The sequence below is a fragment of the Telmatherina bonti genome (assembly GCF_933228915.1).
Source record: "Telmatherina bonti genome assembly, chromosome: 7".
Taxonomy (NCBI): Eukaryota; Metazoa; Chordata; class Actinopteri; order Atheriniformes; family Telmatherinidae; genus Telmatherina; species Telmatherina bonti.
The window spans coordinates 1,179,183-1,197,618 of NC_136625.1; the positions used below are offsets into that span (position 1 = coordinate 1,179,183).

At 66.2% G+C, this 18,436-nt stretch overlaps 1 protein-coding gene across 1 annotated transcript in view; it reads right to left on the reverse strand.

The window, feature by feature from the left end:
- Window positions 1-477: 477 nt before the first annotated feature.
- Window positions 478-18,436, reverse strand: part of LOC306758072 (inositol monophosphatase 1-like) — a gene marked incomplete at both ends in the record, with an annotated part of 40,793 nt that continues 22,834 nt past the window's right edge. Inside the window, 4 exons of the mRNA XM_079243288.1 lie at window positions 478-632; window positions 713-864; window positions 1,300-1,408; window positions 1,481-1,589. Coding sequence (XP_079099414.1) covers window positions 478-632; window positions 713-864; window positions 1,300-1,408; window positions 1,481-1,589 — 525 coding nt within the window. The remainder of the gene's footprint in view (window positions 633-712; window positions 865-1,299; window positions 1,409-1,480; window positions 1,590-18,436) is intronic.

An 18,436-nucleotide genomic window follows, 5' to 3' on the forward strand; every position in this document is an offset into this window, starting at 1 on the left:
GACGGCGTGATGACGGAGGTCACGTACCGCGTGATGACGGAGGTTACGTACCGCGTGATGACGGAGGTTACGGGACGGCGTGATGACGGAGGTTACGGGACGGCGTGATGACGGAGGTTACGGGACGGCGTGATGACGGAGGTTACGGGACGGCGTGATGACGGAGGTTACGGGACGGCGGGTTCTCTAGCAGCAGCGGGTTCCTGTCCAGGTGAGCCTCTCACCTACAGGACCCATTTCCTTCCTGACTTCAATAAATTCCTGCTAAAAATAAGTTAGTTTGATATATTGAAGTTTTCAGGATGTGTACTGGAACATTTCTGATAGTCACCTGATTCTGGACCAGGATTCCGGATCTGGACTGACATTTGATGTAGGTATTCAACTCTTTGATCAGGATAATTTTTATTGACTCTAATTCAGATCACTCGCTGATCAATTACAAACTTCATGACATTTTCTAGATTTTATTAAACTTCACAACTTCCCCACACTTTCAGCCCCACAGGTGCTGGAGGGGTCGTCATCGTCACGGCGACACGGGAACGCTTGAACCACCTGAGCAATGTGGCTGGCCACAGCCAATGAGCTGGCGGCGATGACCCTTCGTGACATCATGTCGAAGCTAGAGCCTGAAATCACAAGGACCAATCAGAGGAGCGATCCCAGATCCAATCAGGGAAGAGCTCGCCTCCGCAGGTCAGCCACCCACCATCCGTATCCATGACAACACCTCCAGCTTCCTGCACAATGATGGCGGATGCAGCAATGTCCCAGCAGTGCATCCCGATGTGGTAGTACGCATCTGCTCCACCTGTCGCCACCTGACACATGTCGACCGCCGCCGTGCCGAGCGCACGAACCCTGGAACACAAAGTCTCTGCTGAGATTCCATCTTCTCTGGAAGCTACACACAAACATGCATTCATACATGCACGTCTCCATTCTGAGAACGGTGGTGCGGTGGTCAGGCCAGCAGGAAGGTTGCTAGTTCAATACTTGGCTGGGGAGGCCGGTAGGCTTCTTCCTGCCCACAACACATGCAGGTTAGGGTCACCAGGTCACCAGGTCAGGCAGGATGGAGGAGGGGTTATCCATCAATGGACGGATGGTCAAGTCATCAACGCTGCTGCCAATTTCTATGCACTTTCTACGCAGTTTATTCTTATTTATAAACTCTCAGTCTGTTTTGTGCATATGAAAGTTTTATAAATGAGACCTTGAGTCTTGGTTCTAAATCTGATCCTGGTTCTGATTCTGAATCTCATTCAGGTTCTGGTCTAAAGGAGGGCTAGTTACCCGTGTACAGGAAGCTTCAGGAGCCGGAAGATGTTGGAAGTCATGGTGGACAAGGAGAGGTGATCTCGCTCCGCCCCGATCTCCGTCACCACCACACACCTGTTGATATCTGATTGGATGAGACAAAACGGTCAAACTGGTGCTTCCAATCAGAGGACAGGAGGGAACCATGTGACGTCACCTTCCTGTCCAGAGGTGTGCACAGCTTCTCCATTCAGGAACGCTCCTCTTCCTCTCTGAGCGTGGAACAGTTTGTCCTCCACACAGCTGTAGACGATCCCGAACTCCGTCTGTCAGCAGTGACACGCATCACTTCCTGTCTGTCAACAGCGACACGCATCACTTCCTGTCTGTCAACAGCAACACGCATCACTTCCTGTCTGTCAGCGATATGCATCACTTCCTGTCTGTCAACAGCGATACACATCACTTCCTGTCTGTCAACAGCGATACGCATCACTTCCTGTCTGTCAACAGCGATACGCATCACTCCTGTCTGTCAACAGCGATACGCATCACTTCCTGTCTGTCAACAGCAAAACGCATCACTTGCTGTCTGTCAACAGCGATACGCATCACTTCCTGTCTCTCAACAGCGATACACATCACTTCCTGTCTGTCAACAGCGATACGCATCACTTCCTGTCTGTCAACAGCGATACGCATCACTCCTGTCTGTCAACAGCGATACGCATCACTTCCTGTCTGTCGAATGCGATGTGCATCACTTCCTGTCTTTGGGACGTTTTCCCAGTCAGCTGATTGGTCGGGTGGTTCCGTGTGTCCAGCTAGGTCGGTTGGATCCGTGTGTCCGGCTAGGTCGGGGGGTTCCGTGTGTCCGGCTAGGTCGGGGGGTTCCGTGTGTCCGGCTAGGTCGGGTGGTTCCGTGTGTCTGGCTAGGTCGGGGGGTTCCGTGTGTCCGGCTAGGTCGGGGGGTTCCGTGTGTCCGGCTAGGTCGGGAGGTTCCGTGTGTCCGGCTAGGTCGGGTGGGTCCGTGTGTCCGGCGAGGTCGGGTGAGTCCGTGTGTCCGGCTAGGTCGAGTGGTTCCGTGTGTCCGGCTAGGTCGGGGGGTTCCGTGTGTCTGGCTAGGTCGGGTGGTTCCGTGTGTCCGGCTAGGTCGGGTGGTTCCGTGTGTCTGGCTATGTCGGGTGGTTCCGTGTGTCCGGCTAGGTCGGGTGAGTCCGTGTGTCCGGCTAGGTCGGGTGGTTCCGTGTGTCCGGCTAGGTCGGGTGGTTCCGTGTGTCCGGCTAGGTCGGGTGAGTCCGTGTGTCCGGCTAGGTCGGGTGGGTCCGTGTGTCCGGCTAGGTCGGGGGGTTCCGTGTGTCTGGCTAGGTCGGGTGGGTCTGTGTGTCCGGCTAGGTCGGGTGGTTCCGTGTGTCCGGCTAGGTCGGGTGGGTCCGTGTGTCCGGCTAGGTCGGGTGGTTCCGTGTGTCCGGCTAGGTCGGGTGGGTCCGTGTGTCCGGCTAGGTCGGGTGGTTCCGTGTGTCCGGCTAGGTCGGGTGGGTCCGTGTGTCCGGCTAGGTCGGGGGGTTCCGTGTGTCTGGCTAGGTCGGGTGGTTCCGTGTGTCCGGCTAGGTCGGGTGGTTCCGTGTGTCTGGCTAGGTCGGGTGGTTCCGTGTGTCCGGCTAGGTCGGGTGAGTCCGTGTGTCCGGCTAGGTCGGGTGGGTCCGTGTGTCCGGCTAGGTCGGGTGGTTCCGTGTGTCCGGCTAGGTCGGGTGGGTCCGTGTGTCCGGCTAGGTCGGGTGGTTCCGTGTGTCCGGCTAGGTCGGGTGGTTCCGTGTGTCCGGCTAGGTCGGGTGGTTCCGTGTGTCCGGCTAGGTCGGGTGGGTCCGTGTGTCCGGCTCGGTCGGGTGTGTCCGGCTAGGTCGGGTGGTTCCGTGTGTCCGGCTAGGTCGGGTGGGTCCGTGTTTCCGGCTAGGTCGGGTGGTTCCGTGTGTCCGGCTAGGTCGGGTGGGTCCGTGTGTCCGGCTAGGTCGGGTGGGTCCGTGTGTCCGGCTAGGTCGGGTGGTTCCGTGTGTCCGGCTAGGTCGGGTGGGTCCGTGTGTCCGGCTAGGTCGGGTGGGTCCGTGTGTCCGGCTAGGTCGGGTGGTTCCGTGTGTCCGGCTAGGTCGGGTGGTTCCGTGTGTCCGGCTAGGTAGGGTGGTTCCGTGTGTCCGGCTAGGTCGGGTGGGTCCGTGTGTCCGGCTAGGTCGGGTGGTTCCGTGTGTCCGGCTAGGTCGGGTGAGTCCGTGTGTCCGGCTAGGTCGGGTGGGTCCGTGTGTCCGGCTAGGTCGGGTGGTTCCGTGTGTCCGGCTAGGTCGGGTGGGTCCGTGTGTCCGGCTAGGTCGGGTGGGTCCGTGTGTCGGGCTAGGTCGGGTGGGTCCGTGTGTCCGGCTAGGTCGGGTCGGTCCGTGTGTCCGGCTAGGTCGGGTGGGTCCGTGTGTCCGGCTCGGTCGGGTGGTTCCGTGTGTCCGGCTAGGTCGGGTGGTTCCGTGTGTCCGGCTAGGTCGGGTGGGTCCGTGTGTCCGGCTAGGTCGGGTGGGTCCGTGTGTCCGGCTAGGTCGGGTGAGTCCGTGTGTCCGGCTAGGTCGGGTGGGTCCGTGTGTCCGGCTAGGTCGAGTGGTTCCGTGTGTCCGGCTAGGTCGGGGGGTTCCGTGTGTCTGGCTAGGTCGGGTGGTTCCGTGTGTCCGGCTAGGTCGGGTGGTTCCGTGTGTCCGGCTAGGTCGGGTGGTTCCGTGTGTCCGGCTAGGTCGGGTGAGTCCGTGTGTCCGGCTAGGTCGGGTGGGTCCGTGTGTCCGGCTAGGTCGGGTGGTTCCGTGTGTCCGGCTAGGTCGGGTGGGTCCGTGTGTCCGGCTAGGTCGGGTGGTTCCGTGTGTCCGGCTAGGTCGGGTGGGTCCGTGTGTCCGGCTAGGTCGGGTGGGTCCGTGTGTCCGGCTAGGTCGGGTGGGTCCGTGTGTCCGGCTAGGTCGGGGGGTTCCGTGTGTCTGGCTAGGTCGGGTGGTTCCGTGTGTCCGGCTAGGTCGGGTGGTTCCGTGTGTCAGGCTAGGTCGGGTGGTTCCGTGTGTCCGGCTAGGTCGGGTGAGTCCGTGTGTCCGGCTAGGTCGGGTGGGTCCGTGTGTCCGGCTAGGTCGGGTGGTTCCGTGTGTCCGGCTAGGTCGGGTGGGTCCGTGTGTCCGGCTAGGTCGGGTGGTTCCGTGTGTCCGGCTAGGTCGGGTGGTTCCGTGTGTCCGGCTAGGTCGGGTGGTTCCGTGTGTCCGGCTAGGTCGGGTGGGTCCGTGTGTCCGGCTCGGTCGGGTGTGTCCGGCTAGGTCAGGTGGTTCCGTGTGTCCGGCTAGGTCGGGTGGGTCCGTGTTTCCGGCTAGGTCGGGTGGTTCCGTGTGTCCGGCTAGGTCGGGTGGGTCCGTGTGTCCGGCTAGGTCGGGTGGGTCCGTGTGTCCGGCTAGGTCGGGTGGTTCCGTGTCCGGTTAGGTCGGGTGGGTCCGTGTGTCCGGCTAGGTCGGGTGAGTCCGTGTGTCCGGCTAGGTCGGGTGGGTCCGTGTGTCCGGCTAGGTCGGGTGGTTCCGTGTGTCCGGCTAGGTCGGGTGGGTCCGTGTGTGTCCGGCTAGGTCGGGTGGGTCCGTGTGTCCGGCTAGGTCGGGTGGGTCCGTGTGTCCGGCTAGGTCGGGTGGGTCCGTGTGTCCGGCTAGGTCGGGTGGGTCCGTGTGTCCGGCTAGGTCGGGTGGGTCCGTGTGTCCGGCTAGGTCGGGTGGGTCCGTGTGTCCGGCTAGGTCGGGTGAGTCCGTGTGTCCGGCTAGGTCGGGTGGTTCCGTGTGTCCGGCTAGGTCGGGTGGGTCCGTGTGTCCGGCTAGGTCGGGTGGTTCCGTGTGTCCGGCTAGGTCGGGTGGGTCCGTGTGTCCGGCTAGGTCGGGTGGGTCCGTGTGTCCGGCTAGGTCGGGTGGTTCCGTGTGTCCGGCTAGGTCGGGTGGGTCCGTGTGTCCGGCTAGGTCGGGTGGGTCCGTGTGTCGGGCTAGGTCGGGTGGGTCCGTGTGTCCGGCTAGGTCGGGTGGGTCCGTGTGTCCGGCTAGGTCGGGTGGTTCCGTGTCCGGTTAGGTCGGGTGGGTCCGTGTGTCCGGCTAGGTCGGGTGAGTCCGTGTGTCCGGCTAGGTCGGGTGGGTCCGTGTGTCCGGCTAGGTCGGGTGGTTCCGTGTGTCCGGCTAGGTCGGGTGGGTCCGTGTGTCCGGCTAGGTCGGGTGGGTCCGTGTGTCGGGCTAGGTCGGGTGGGTCCGTGTGTCCGGCTAGGTCGGGTGGGTCCGTGTGTCCGGCTAGGTCGGGTGGTTCCGTGTCCGGCTAGGTCGGGTGGTTCCGTGTGTCCAGCTAGGTCGGGTGGTTCCGTGTGTCCGGCTAGGTCGGGTGGGTCCGTGTGTCCGGCTAGGTCGGGTGGGTCCGTGTGTCCGGCTAGGTCGGGTGAGTCCGTGTGTCCGGCTAGGTGGGGTGGGTCCGTGTGTCCGGCTAGGTCGGGTGGTTCCGTGTGTCCGGCTAGGTCGGGTGGGTCCGTGTGTCCGGCTAGGTCGGGTGGTTCCGTGTGTCCGGCTAGGTCGGGTGGGTCCGTGTGTCTGGCTAGGTCGGGTGGTTCCGTGTGTCCGGCTAGGTCGGGTGGGTCCGTGTGTCCGGCTAGGTCGGGTGTGTCCGGCTAGGTCGGGTGGGTCCGTGTGTCCGGCTAGGTCGGGTGGGTCCGTGTGTCCGGCTAGGTCGGATGGTTCCGTGTGTCCGGCTAGGTCGGGTGGGTCCGTGTGTCCGGCTAGGTCGGGTGGTTCCGTGTGTCCGGCTAGGTCGGGTGGGTCCGTGTGTCCGGCTAGGTCGGGTGGTTCCGTGTGTCCGGCTAGGTTGGGTGGTTCCGTCTGTCCGGCTAGGTCGGGTGGGTCCGTGTGTCCGGCTAGGTCGGGTGGTTCCATGTCCGGCTAGGTCGGGTGGTTCCGTGTGTCCGGCTAGGTCGGTTGGGTCCGTGTGTCCGGCTAGGTCGGGTGGGTCCGTGTGTCCGGCTAGGTCGGGTGGGTCCGTGTGTGTCCGGCTAAGTCGGGTGAGTCCGTGTGTCCGGCTAGGTCGGGTGGGTCCGTGTGTCCGGCTAGGTCGGGTGGGTCCGTGTGTCCGGCTAGGTCGGGTGGGTCCGTGTGTCCGGCTAGGTCGGGTGGTTCCGTGTGTCCGGCTACGTCGGGTGGGTCCGTGTGTCCGGCTAGGTCGGGTGGGTCCGTGTGTCCGGCTAGGTCGGGTGGTTCCGTGTGTCCGGCTAGGTCGGGTGGGTCCGTGTGTCCGGCTAGGTCGGGTGGGTCCGTGTGTCGGGCTAGGTCGGGTGGTTCCGTGTGTCCGGCTAGGTCGGGTGGGTCCGTGTGTCCGGCTAGGTCGGGTGGTTCCGTGTCCGGTTAGGTCGGGTGGGTCCGTGTGTCCGGCTAGGTCGGGTGAGTCCGTGTGTCCGGCTAGGTCGGGTGGTTCCGTGTCCGGTTAGGTCGGGTGGGTCCGTGTGTCCGGCTAGGTCGGGTGGGTCCGTGTGTCCGGCTAGGTCGGGTGGGTCCGTGTGTCCGGCTAGGTCGGGTGGGTCCGTGTGTCCGGCTAGGTCGGGTGGTTCCGTGTCCGGTTAGGTCGGGTGGGTCCGTGTGTCCGGCTAGGTCGGGTGAGTCCGTGTGTCCGGCTAGGTCGGGTGGTTCCGTGTGTCCGGCTAGGTCGGGTGGGTCCGTGTTTCCGGCTAGGTCGGGTGGTTCCGTGTCCGGCTAGGTCTGGTGGGTCCGTGTGTCCGGCTAGGTCGGGTGGTTCCGTGTGTCCGGCTAGGTCGGGTGGGTCCGTGTGTCCGGCTAGGTCGGGTGGATCCGTGTGTCCGGCTAGGTCGGGTGGTTCCGTGTGTCCGGCTAGGTCGGGTGGGTCCGTGTGTCCGGCTAGGTCGGGTGGATCCGTGTGTCCGGCTAGGTCGGGTGGTTCCGTGTGTCCGGCTAGGTCGGGTGGTTCCGTGTGTCCGGCATGGTCTGGTGGGTCCGTGTGTCCGGCTAAGTCGGGTGGGTCTGTGTGTCCGGCTAGGTCGGGTGGTTCCGTGTGTCCGGCTAGGTCGGGTGGTTCCGTGTGTCCGGCTAGGTCGGGTGGGTCCGTGTGTCCGGCTAGGTCGGGTGGGTCCGTGTGTGTCCGGCTAGGTCGGGTGAGTCCGTGTGTCCGGCTAGGTCGGGTGGGTCCATGTGTCCGGCTAGGTCGGGTGGTTCCGTGTGTCCGGCTAGGTCGGGTGGGTCCGTGTGTCCGGCTAGGTCGGGTGGGTCCGTGTGTCGGGCTAGGTCGGGTGGGTCCGTGTGTCTGGCTAGGTCGGGTGGGTCCGTGTGTCCGGCTAGGTCGGGTGGTTCCGTGTCCGGCTAGGTCGGGAGGTTCCGTGTGTCCGGCTAGGTCGGGGGGTTCCGTGTGTCTGGCTAGGTCGGGTGGGTCTGTGTGTCCGGCTAGGTCGGGTGGTTCCGTGTGTCCGGCTAGGTCGGGTGGTTCCGTGTGTCCGGCTAGGTCGGGTGGGTCCGTGTGTCCGGCTAGGTCGGGTGGGTCCGTGTGTCCGGCTAGGTCGGGTGGTTCCGTGTGTCCGGCTAGGTCGGGGGGTTCCGTGTGTCTGGCTAGGTCGGGTGGGTCCGTGTGTCCGGCTAGGTCGGGTGGTTCCGTGTGTCCGGCTAGGTCGGGTGGTTCCGTGTGTCCGGCTAGGTCGGGTGGGTCCGTGTGTCCGGCTAGGTCGGGTGGGTCCGTGTGTCCGGCTAGGTCGGGTGGTTCCGTGTGTCCGGCTAGGTCGGGTGGGTCCGTGTGTCCGGCTAGGTCGGGTGGTTCCGTGTGTCCGGCATGGTCGGGTGGGTCCGTGTGTCCGGCTCGGTCGCGAGGGTTCTTGTGTCCGGCTAAGTCGGGTGGGTCTGTGTGTCCGGCTAGGTCGGGTGTGTCCGGCTAGGTCGGGTGGGTCCGTGTGTCCGGCTAGGTCGGGTGGGTCCGTGTGTCCGGCTAGGTCGGGTGGTTCCGTGTGTCCGGCTAGGTCGGGTGGTTCCGTGTGTCCGGCTAGGTCGGGTGGTTCCGTGTGTCCGGCTAGGTCGGGTGGGTCTGTGTGTCCGGCTAGGTCGGGTGGTTCCGTGTGTCCGGCTAGGTCGGGTGGGTCCGTGTGTCCGGCTAGGTCGGGTGGTTCCGTGTGTCCGGCTAGGTCGGGTGGGTCCGTGTGTCCGGCTAGGTCGGGTGGTTCCGTGTGTCCGGCTAGGTCGGGTGAGTCCGTGTGTCGGGCTAGGTCGGGTGGTTCCGTGTGTCCGGCTAGGTCGGGTGGGTCCGTGTGTCCGGCTAGGTCGGGTGGTTCCGTGTCCGGTTAGGTCGGGTGGGTCCGTGTGTCCGGCTAGGTCGGGTGAGTCCGTGTGTCCGGCTAGGTCGGGTGGGTCCGTGTGTCCGGCTAGGTCGGGTGGTTCCGTGTGTCCGGCTAGGTCGGGTGGGTCCGTGTGTCTGGCTAGGTCGGGTGGTTCCGTGTCCGGTTAGGTCGGGTGGGTCCGTGTGTCCGGCTAGGTCGGGTGAGTCCGTGTGTCCGGCTAGGTCGGGTGGGTCCGTGTGTCCGGCTAGGTCGGGTGGTTCCGTGTGTCCGGCTAGGTCGGGTGGGTCCGTGTGTCCGGCTAGGTCGGGTGGGTCCGTGTGTCGGGCTAGGTCGGGTGGGTCCGTGTGTCGGGCTAGGTCGGGTGGTTCCGTGTCCGGCTAGGTCGGGTGGTTCCGTGTGTCCGGCTTGGTCGGGTGGTTCCGTGTGTCCGGCTAGGTCGGGTGGGTCCGTATGTCCGGCTAGGTCGGGTGGGTCCGTGTGTGTCCGGCTAGGTCGGGTGAGTCCGTGTGTCCGGCTAGGTCGGGTGGGTCCGTGTGTCCGGCTAGGTCGGGTGGGTCCGTGTGTCCGGCTAGGTCGGGTGGGTCCGTGTGTCCGGCTAGGTCGGGTGTGTCCGGCTAGGTCGGGTGGGTCCGTGTGTCCGGCTAAGTCGGGTGGGTCTGTGTGTCCGGCTAGGTCGGGTGTGTCCGGCTAGGTCGGGTGGGTCCGTGTGTCCGGCTAGGTCGGGTGGGTCCGTGTGTCCGGCTAGGTCGGGTGGGTCCGTGTGTCCGGCTAGGTCGGGTGAGTCCGTGTGTCCGGCTAGGTCGGGTGGGTCCGTGTGTCCGGCTAGGTCGGGTGGGTCCGTGTGTCCGGCTAGGTCGGGTGGGTCCGTGTGTGTCCGGCTAGGTCGGGTGGTTCCGTGTGTCCGGCATGGTCGGGTGGGTCCGTGTGTCCGGCTCGGTCGCGAGGGTTCTTGTGTCCGGCTAAGTCGGGTGGGTCTGTGTGTCCGGCTAGGTCGGGTGTGTCCGGCTAGGTCGGGTGGGTCCGTGTGTCCGGCTAGGTCGGGTGGGTCCGTGTGTCCGGCTAGGTCGGGTGGTTCCGTGTGTCCGGCTAGGTCGGGTGGTTCCGTGTGTCCGGCTAGGTCGGGTGGTTCCGTGTGTCCGGCTAGGTCGGGTGGGTCCGTGTGTCCGGCTAGGTCGGGTGGTTCCGTGTGTCCGGCTAGGTCGGGTGGGTCCGTGTGTCCGGCTAGGTCGGGTGGTTCCGTGTGTCCGGCTAGGTCGGGTGGGTCCGTGTGTCCGGCTAGGTCGGGTGGTTCCGTGTGTCCGGCTAGGTCGGGTGAGTCCGTGTGTCGGGCTAGGTCGGGTGGTTCCGTGTGTCCGGCTAGGTCGGGTGGGTCCCTGTGTCCGGCTAGGTCGGGTGGTTCCGTGTCCGGTTAGGTCGGGTGGGTCCGTGTGTCCGGCTAGGTCGGGTGAGTCCGTGTGTCCGGCTAGGTCGGATGGGTCCGTGTGTCCGGCTAGGTCGGGTGGTTCCGTGTGTCCGGCTAGGTCGGGTGGGTCCGTGTGTCCTGCTAGGTCGGGTGGTTCCGTGTCCGGTTAGGTCGGGTGGGTCCGTGTGTCCGGCTAGGTCGGGTGAGTCCGTGTGTCCGGCTAGGTCGGGTGGGTCCGTGTGTCCGGCTAGGTCGGGTGGTTCCGTGTGTCCGGCTAGGTCGGGTGGGTCCGTGTGTCCGGCTAGGTCGGGTGGGTCCGTGTGTCGGGCTAGGTCGGGTGGGTCCGTGTGTCCGGCTAGGTCGGGTGGTTCCGTGTCCGGCTAGGTCGGGTGGTTCCGTGTGTCCGGCTTGGTCGGGTGGTTCCATGTGTCCGGCTAGGTCGGGTGGGTCCGTGTGTCCGGCTAGGTCGGGTGGGTCCGTGTGTGTCCGGCTAGGTCGGGTGAGTCCGTGTGTCCGGCTAGGTCGGGTGGGTCCGTGTGTCCGGCTAGGTCGGGTGGGTCCGTGTGTCTGGCTAGGTCGGGTGGGTCCGTGTGTCCGGCTAGGTCGGGTGGGTCCGTGTGTCCGGCTAGGTCGGGTGGTTCCGTGTCCGGCTAGGTCGGGTGGTTCCGTGTGTCCAGCTAGGTCGGGTGGGTCCGTGTGTCCGGCTAGGTCGGGTGGTTCCGTGTCCGGCTAGGTCGGGTGGGTCCGTGTGTCCGGCTAGGTCGGGTGGGTCCGTGTGTCCGGCTAGGTCGGGTGGGTCCGTGTGTGTCCGACTAGGTCGGGTGAGTCCGTGTGTCCGGCTAGGTCGTGTGGGTCCGTGTGTCCGGCTAGGTCGGGTGGTTCCGTGTGTCCGGCTAGGTCGGGTGGGTCCGTGTGTCCGGCTAGGTCGGGTGGGTCCGTGTGTCCGGCTCGGTCGGGTGGGTCCGTGTGTCTGGCTAGGTCGGGTGGTTCCCTGTGTCCGGCTAGGTCGGGTGGGTCCTTGTGTCCGGCTAAGTCGGGTGGTTCCGTGTGTCCGGCTAGGTCGGGTGGTTCCGTGTGTCCGGCTAGGTCGGGTGGGTCCGTGTGTCCGGCTAGGTCGGGTGGGTCCGTGTGTCCGGCTAGGTCGGGTGGTTCCATGTCCGGCTAGGTCGGGTGGGTCCGTGTGTCCGGCTAGGTCGGGTGGTTCCATGTCCGGCTAGGTCGGGTGGGTCCGTGTGTCCGGCTAGGTCAGGTGGTTCCGTGTGTCCGGCTAGGTCGGGTGGTTCCGTGTGTCCGGCTAGGTCGGGTGGGTCCGTGTGTCCGGCTAGGTCGGGTGGTTCCGTGTGTCCGGCTAGGTCGTGTGGGTCCGTGTGTCCGGCTAGGTCGGGTGGTTCCGTGTGTCCGGCTAGGTCGGGTGGTTCCGTGTGTCCGGCTAGGTCGGGTGGGTCCGTGTGTCCGGCTAGGTCGGGTGGGTCCGTGTGTCCGGCTAGGTCGGGTGGGTCCGTGTGTCGGGCTAGGTCGGGTGGTTCCGTGTGTCCGGCTAGGTCGGGTGGGTCCGTGTGTCCGGCTAGGTCGGGTGGGTCCGTGTGTCGGGCTAGGTCGGGTGGTTCCGTGTGTCCGGCTAGGTCGGGTGGGTCCGTGTGTCCGGCTAGGTCGGGTGGTTCCGTGTCCGGTTAGGTCGGGTGGGTCCGTGTGTCCGGCTAGGTCGGGTGAGTCCGTGTGTCCGGCTAGGTCGGGTGGTTCCGTGTGTCCGGCTAGGTCGGGTGGGTCCGTGTGTCCGGCTAGGTCGGGTGGGTCCGTGTGTCGGGCTAGGTCGGGTGGTTCCGTGTGTCCGGCTAGGTCGGGTGGGTCCGTGTGTCCGGCTAGGTCGGGTGGTTCCGTGTCCGGTTAGGTCGGGTGGGTCCGTGTGTCCGGCTAGGTCGGGTGAGTCCGTGTGTCCGGCTAGGTCGGGTGGTTCCGTGTCCGGTTAGGTCGGGTGGGTCCGTGTGTCCGGCTTGGTCGGGTGGGTCCGTGTGTCCGGCTAGGTCGGGTGGTTCCGTGTGTCCGGCTAGGTCGGGTGGGTCCGTGTGTCCGGCTAGGTCGGGTGGTTCCGTGTGTCCGGCTAGGTCGGGTGGGTCCGTGTGTCCGGCTAGGTCGGGTGGTTCCATGTCCGGTTAGGTCGGGTGGGTCCGTGTGTCCGGCTAGGTCGGGTGAGTCCGTGTGTCCGGCTAGGTCGGGTGGGTCCGTGTGTCCGGCTAGGTCGGGTGGGTCCGTTTGTCGGGCTAGGTCGGGTGGGTCCGTGTGTCTGGCTAGATCGGGTGGGTCCGTGTGTCCGGCTAGGTCGGGTGGTTCCGTGTCCGGCTAGGTCGGGAGGTTCCGTGTGTCCGGCTAGGTCGGGTGGGTCTGTGTGTCCGGCTAGGTCGGGTGGTTCCGTGTGTCCGGCTAGGTCGGGTGGTTCCGTGTGTCCGGCTAGGTCGGGTGGGTCCGTGTGTCTGGCTAGGTCGGGTGGGTCCGTGTGTCCGGCTAGGTCGGGTGGGTCCGTGTGTCCGGCTAGGTCGGGTGAGTCCGTGTGTCCGGCTAGGTCGGGTGGGTCCGTGTGTCCGGCTAGGTCGTGTGGGTCCGTGTGTCCGGCTAGGTCGGGTGGGTCTGTGTGTCCGGCTAGGTCGGGTGGGTCCGTGTGTCCGGCTAGGTCGGGTGGGTCCGTGTGTCCGGCTAGGTCGGGTGGTTCCGTGTCCGGCTAGGTCGGGTGGTTCCGTGTGTCCGGCTTGGTCGGGTGGTTCCGTGTGTCCGGCTAGGTCGGGTGGGTCCGTGTGTCCGGCTAGGTCGGGTGGGTCCGTGTGTGTCCGGCTAGGTCGGGTGAGTCCGTGTGTCCGGCTAGGTCGGGTGGGTCCGTGTGTCCGGCTAGGTCGGGTGGTTCCGTGTGTCCGGCTAGGTCGGGTGGGTCCGTGTGTCCGGCTAGGTCGGGTGGTTCCGTGTGTCCGGCTAGGTCGGGTGGGTCCGTGTGTCGGGCTAGGTCGGGTGGTTCCGTGTCCGGCTAGGTCGGGTGGTTCCGTGTGTCCGGCTTGGTCGGGTGGTTCCGTGTGTCCGGCTAGGTCGGGTGGGTCCGTGTGTCCGGCTAGGTCGGGTGGGTCCGTGTGTGTCCGGCTAGGTCGGGTGAGTCCGTGTGTCCGGCTAGGTCGGGTGGGTCCGTGTGTCCGGCTAGGTCGGGTGGTTCCGTGTGTCCGGCTAGGTCGGGTGGGTCCGTGTGTCCGGCTAGGTCGGGTGGTTCCGTGTCCGGTTAGGTCGGGTGGGTCCGTGTGTCCGGCTAGGTCGGGTGAGTCCGTGTGTCCGGCTAGGTCGGGTGGTTCCGTGTCCGGTTAGGTCGGGTGGGTCCGTGTGTCCGGCTAGGTCGGGTGGGTCCGTGTGTCCGGCTAGGTCGGGTGGTTCCGTGTGTCCGGCTAGGTCGGGTGGGTCCGTGTGTCCGGCTAGGTCGGGTGGTTCCGTGTGTCCGGCATGGTCGGGTGGGTCCGTGTGTCCGGCTCGGTCGCGAGGGTTCTTGTGTCCGGCTAAGTCGGGTGGGTCTGTGTGTCCGGCTAGGTCGGGTGGTTCCGTGTCCGGCTAGGTCGGGAGGTTCCGTGTGTCCGGCTAGGTCGGGGGGTTCCGTGTGTCTGGCTAGGTCGGGTGGGTCTGTGTGTCCGGCTAGGTCGGGTGGTTCCGTGTGTCCGGCTAGGTCGGGTGGTTCCGTGTGTCCGGCTAGGTCGGGTGGGTCCGTGTGTCCGGCTAGGTCGGGTGAGTCCGTGTGTCCGGCTAGGTCGGGTGGTTCCGTGTGTCCGGCTAGGTCGGGTGGGTCCGTGTGTCCGGCTAGGTCGGGTGGGTCCGTGTGTGTCCGGCTAGGTCGGGTGAGTCCGTGTGTCCGGCTAGGTCGGGTGGGTCCGTGTGTCCGGCTAGGTCGGTTGGTTCCGTGTGTCCGGCTAGGTCGGGTGGGTCCGTGTGTCCGGCTAGGTCGGGTGGGTCCGTGTGTCCGGCTAGGTCGGGTGGGTCCGTGTGTCCGGCTTGGTCGGGTGGTTCCTTGTGTCTGGCTAGGTCGGGTGGGTCCGTGTGTCCGGCTAGGTCGGGTGGGTCCGTGTGTCCGGCTAGGTCGGGTGGTTCCGTGTGTCCGGCTAGGTCGGGTGGGTCCGTGTGTCCGGCTAGGTCGGGTGGGTCCGTGTGTCCGGCTAGGTCGGGTGGCTCCGTGTGTCCGGCTAGGTCGGGTGGGTCCGTGTGTCCGGCTAGGTCGGGTGGTTCCGTGTGTCCGGCTAGGTCGGGTGGTTCCGTGTGTCCGGCTAGGTCGGGTGGGTCCGTGTGTCCGGCATGGTCGGGTGGTTCCGTGTGTCCGGCTAGGTCGGGTGAGTCCGTGTGTCGGGCTAGGTCGGGTGGTTCCGTGTGTCCGGCTAGGTCGGGTGGGTCCGTGTGTCCGGCTAGGTCGGGTGGGTCCGTGTGTCCGGCTAGGTCGGGTGGTTCCGTGTGTCCGGCTAGGTCGGGTGAGTCCGTGTGTCGGGCTAGGTCGGGTGGTTCCGTGTGTCCGGCTAGGTCGGGTGGGTCCGTGTGTCCGGCTAGGTCGGGTGGTTCCGTGTCCGGTTAGGTCGGGTGGGTCCGTGTGTCCGGCTAGGTCGGGTGGGTCCGTGTGTCCGGCTAGGTCGGGTGGTTCCGTGTGTCCGGCTAGGTCGGGTGGTTCCGTGTCCGGTTAGGTCGGGTGGGTCCGTGTGTCCGGCTAGGTCGGGTGAGTCCGTGTGTCCGGCTAGGTCGGGTGGGTCCGTGTGTCCGGCTAGGTCGGGTGGTTCCGTGTGTCCGGCTAGGTCGGGTGGGTCCGTGTGTCCGGCTAGGTCGGGTGGGTCCGTGTGTCGGGCTAGGTCGGGTGGGTCCGTGTGTCCGGCTAGGTCGGGTGGTTCCGTGTCCGGCTAGGTCGGGTGGTTCCGTGTGTCCGGCTTGGTCGGGTGGTTCCGTGTGTCCGGCTAGGTCGGGTGGGTCCGTGTGTCCGGCTAGGTCGGGTGGGTCCGTGTGTCCGGCTAGGTCGGGTGGGTCCGTGTGTCCGGCTAGGTCGGGTGGGTCCGTGTGTCGGGCTAGGTCGGGTGGGTCCGTGTGTCTGGCTAGGTCGGGTGGGTCCGTGTGTCCGGCTAGGTCGGGTGGGTCCGTGTGTCGGGCTAGGTCGGGTGGGTCCGTGTGTCTGGCTAGGTCGGGTGGTTCCGTGTCCGGCTAGGTCGGGTGGTTCCGTGTCCGGCTAGGTCGGGAGGTTCCGTGTGTCGGGCTAGGTCGGGTGGGTCCGTGTGTCCGGCTAGGTCGGGTGAGTCCGTGTGTCCGGCTAGGTCGGGTGGGTCCGTGTGTCCGGCTAGGTCGGGTGGGTCCGTGTGTCCGGCTAGGTCGGGTGGTTCCGTGTGTCCGGCTAGGTCGGGTGGGTCCGTGTGTCCGGCTAGGTCGGGTGGTTCCGTGTGTCCGGCTAGGTCGGGTGGTTCCGTGTGTCCGGCTAGGTCGGGTGGGTCCGTGTGTCCGGATAGGTCGGGTGGGTCCGTGTGTCCGGCTAGGTCGGGTGGTTCCGTGTGTCCGGCTAGGTCGGGTGGGTCCGTGTGTCCGGCTAGGTCGGGTGGGTCCGTGTCCGGCTAGGTCGGGTGGTTCCGTGTGTCCGGCTTGGTCGGGTGGTTCCGTGTGTCCGGTTAGGTCGGTTGGGTCCGTGTGTCCGGCTAGGTCGGGTGGGTCCGTGTGTGTCCGGCTAGGTCGGGTGAGTCCGTGTGTCCGGCTAGGTCGGGTGGGTCCGTGTGTCCGGCTAGGTCGGGTGGGTCCGTGTGTCCGGCTAGGTCGGGTGGGTCCGTGTGTCCGGCTAGGTCGGGTGTGTCCGGCTAGGTCGGGTGGGTCCGTGTGTCCGGCTAGGTCGGGTGGTTCCGTGTGTCCGGCTAGGTCGGGTGGGTCCGTGTGTCCGGCTAGGTCGGGTGGGTCCGTGTGTCCGTCTAGGTCGGGTGGGTCCGTGTGTCCGGCTAGGTCGGGTGGTTCCGTGTGTCCGGCTAGGTCGGGTGGGTCCGTGTGTCCGGCTAGGTCGGGTGGTTCCGTGTCCGGCTAGGTCGGGTGGTTCCGTGTGTCCGGCTTGGTCGGGTGGTTCCGTGTGTCCGGCTAGGTCGGGTGGGTCCGTGTGTCCGGCTAGGTCGGGTGGGTCCGTGTGTCCGGCTAGGTCGGGTGGCTCCGTGTGTCCGGCTAGGTCGGGTGGGTCCGTGTGTCCGGCTAGGTCGGGTGGTTCCGTGTGTCCGGCTAGGTCGGGTGGTTCCGTGTGTCCGGCTAGGTCGGGTGGGTCCGTGTGTCCGGCATGGTCGGGTGGTTCCGTGTGTCCGGCTAGGTCGGGTGAGTCCGTGTGTCGGGCTAGGTCGGGTGGTTCCGTGTGTCCGGCTAGGTCGGGTGGGTCCGTGTGTCCGGCTAGGTCGGGTGGGTCCGTGTGTCCGGCTAGGTCGGGTGGTTCCGTGTGTCCGGCTAGGTCGGGTGAGTCCGTGTGTCGGGCTAGGTCGGGTGGTTCCGTGTGTCCGGCTAGGTCGGGTGGGTCCGTGTGTCCGGCTAGGTCGGGTGGGTCCGTGTGTCGGGCTAGGTCGGGTGAGTCCGTGTGTCCGGCTAGGTCGGGTGGTTCCGTGTGTCCGGCTAGGTCGGGTGAGTCAGTGTGTCGGGCTAGGTCGGGTGAGTCCGTGTGTCCGGCTAGGTCGGGTGGTTCCGTGTGTCCGGCTAGGTCGGGTGAGTCCGTGTGTCGGGCTAGGTCGGGTGGGTCCGTGTGTCCGGCTAGGTCGGGTGAGTCCGTGTGTCCGGCTAGGTCGGGTGGTTCCGTGTGTCCGGCTAGGTCGGGTGAGTCCGTGTGTCGGGCTAGGTCGGGTGGTTCCGTGTGTCCGGCTAGGTCGGGTGGTTCCGTGTCCGGTTAGGTCGGGTGGGTCCGTGTGTCCGGCTAGGTCGGGTGAGTCCGTGTGTCCGGCTAGGTCGGGTGGGTCCGTGTGTCCGGCTAGGTCGGGTGGTTCCGTGTGTCCGGCTAGGTCGGGTGGTTCCGTGTGTCCGGCTAGGTCGGGTGGGTCCGTGTGTCCGGCTAGGTCGGGTGGGTCCGTGTGTCGGGCTAGGTCGGGTGGGTCCGTGTGTCCGGCTAGGTCGGGTGGTTCCGTGTCCGGCTAGGTCGGGTGGTTCCGTGTGTCCGGCTTGGTCGGGTGGTTCCGTGTGTCCGGCTAGGTCGGGTGGGTCCGTGTGTCCGGCTAGGTCGGGTGGGTCCGTGTGTCCGGCTAGGTCGGGTGGGTCCGTGTGTCCGGCTAGGTCGGGTGGGTCCGTGTGTCGGGCTAGGTCGGGTGGGTCCGTGTGTCTGGCTAGGTCGGGTGGGTCCGTGTGTCCGGCTAGGTCGGGTGGGTCCGTGTGTCGGGCTAGGTCGGGTGGGTCCGTGTGTCTGGCTAGGTCGGGTGGTTCCGTGTCCGGCTAGGTCGGGTGGTTCCGTGTCCGGCTAGGTCGGGAGGTTCCGTGTGTCGGGCTAGGTCGGGTGGGTCCGTGTGTCCGGCTAGGTCGGGTGAGTCCGTGTGTCCGGCTAGGTCGGGTGGGTCCGTGTGTCCGGCTAGGTCGGGTGGGTCCGTGTGTCCGGCTAGGTCGGGTGGTTCCGTGTGTCCGGCTAGGTCGGGTGGGTCCGTGTGTCCGGCTAGGTCGGGTGGTTCCGTGTGTCCGGCTAGGTCGGGTGGTTCCGTGTGTCCGGCTAGGTCGGGTGGGTCCGTGTGTCCGGATAGGTCGGGTGGGTCCGTGTGTCCGGCTAGGTCGGGTGGTTCCGTGTGTCCGGCTAGGTCGGGTGGGTCCGTGTGTCCGGCTAGGTCGGGTGGGTCCGTGTCCGGCTAGGTCGGGTGGTTCCGTGTGTCCGGCTTGGTCGGGTGGTTCCGTGTGTCCGGTTAGGTCGGTTGGGTCCGTGTGTCCGGCTAGGTCGGGTGGGTCCGTGTGTGTCCGGCTAGGTCGGGTGAGTCCGTGTGTCCGGCTAGGTCGGGTGGGTCCGTGTGTCCGGCTAGGTCGGGTGGGTCCGTGTGTCCGGCTAGGTCGGGTGGGTCCGTGTGTGTCCGGTTAGGTCGGGTGGGTCCGTGTGTCCGGCTAGGTCGGGTGTGTCCGGCTAGGTCGGGTGGGTCCGTGTGTCCGGCTAGGTCGGGTGGTTCCGTGTGTCCGGCTAGGTCGGGTGGGTCCGTGTGTCCGGCTAGGTCGGGTGGGTCCGTGTGTCCGTCTAGGTCGGGTGGGTCCGTGTGTCCGGCTAGGTCGGGTGGTTCCGTGTGTCCGGCTAGGTCGGGTGGGTCCGTGTGTCCGGCTAGGTCGGGTGGTTCCGTGTCCGGCTAGGTCGGGTGGTTCCGTGTGTCCGGCTTGGTCGGGTGGTTCCGTGTGTCCGGCTAGGTCGGGTGGGTCCGTGTGTCCGGCTAGGTCGGGTGGGTCCGTGTGTGTCCGGCTAGGTCGGGTGAGTCCGTGTGTCCGGCTAGGTC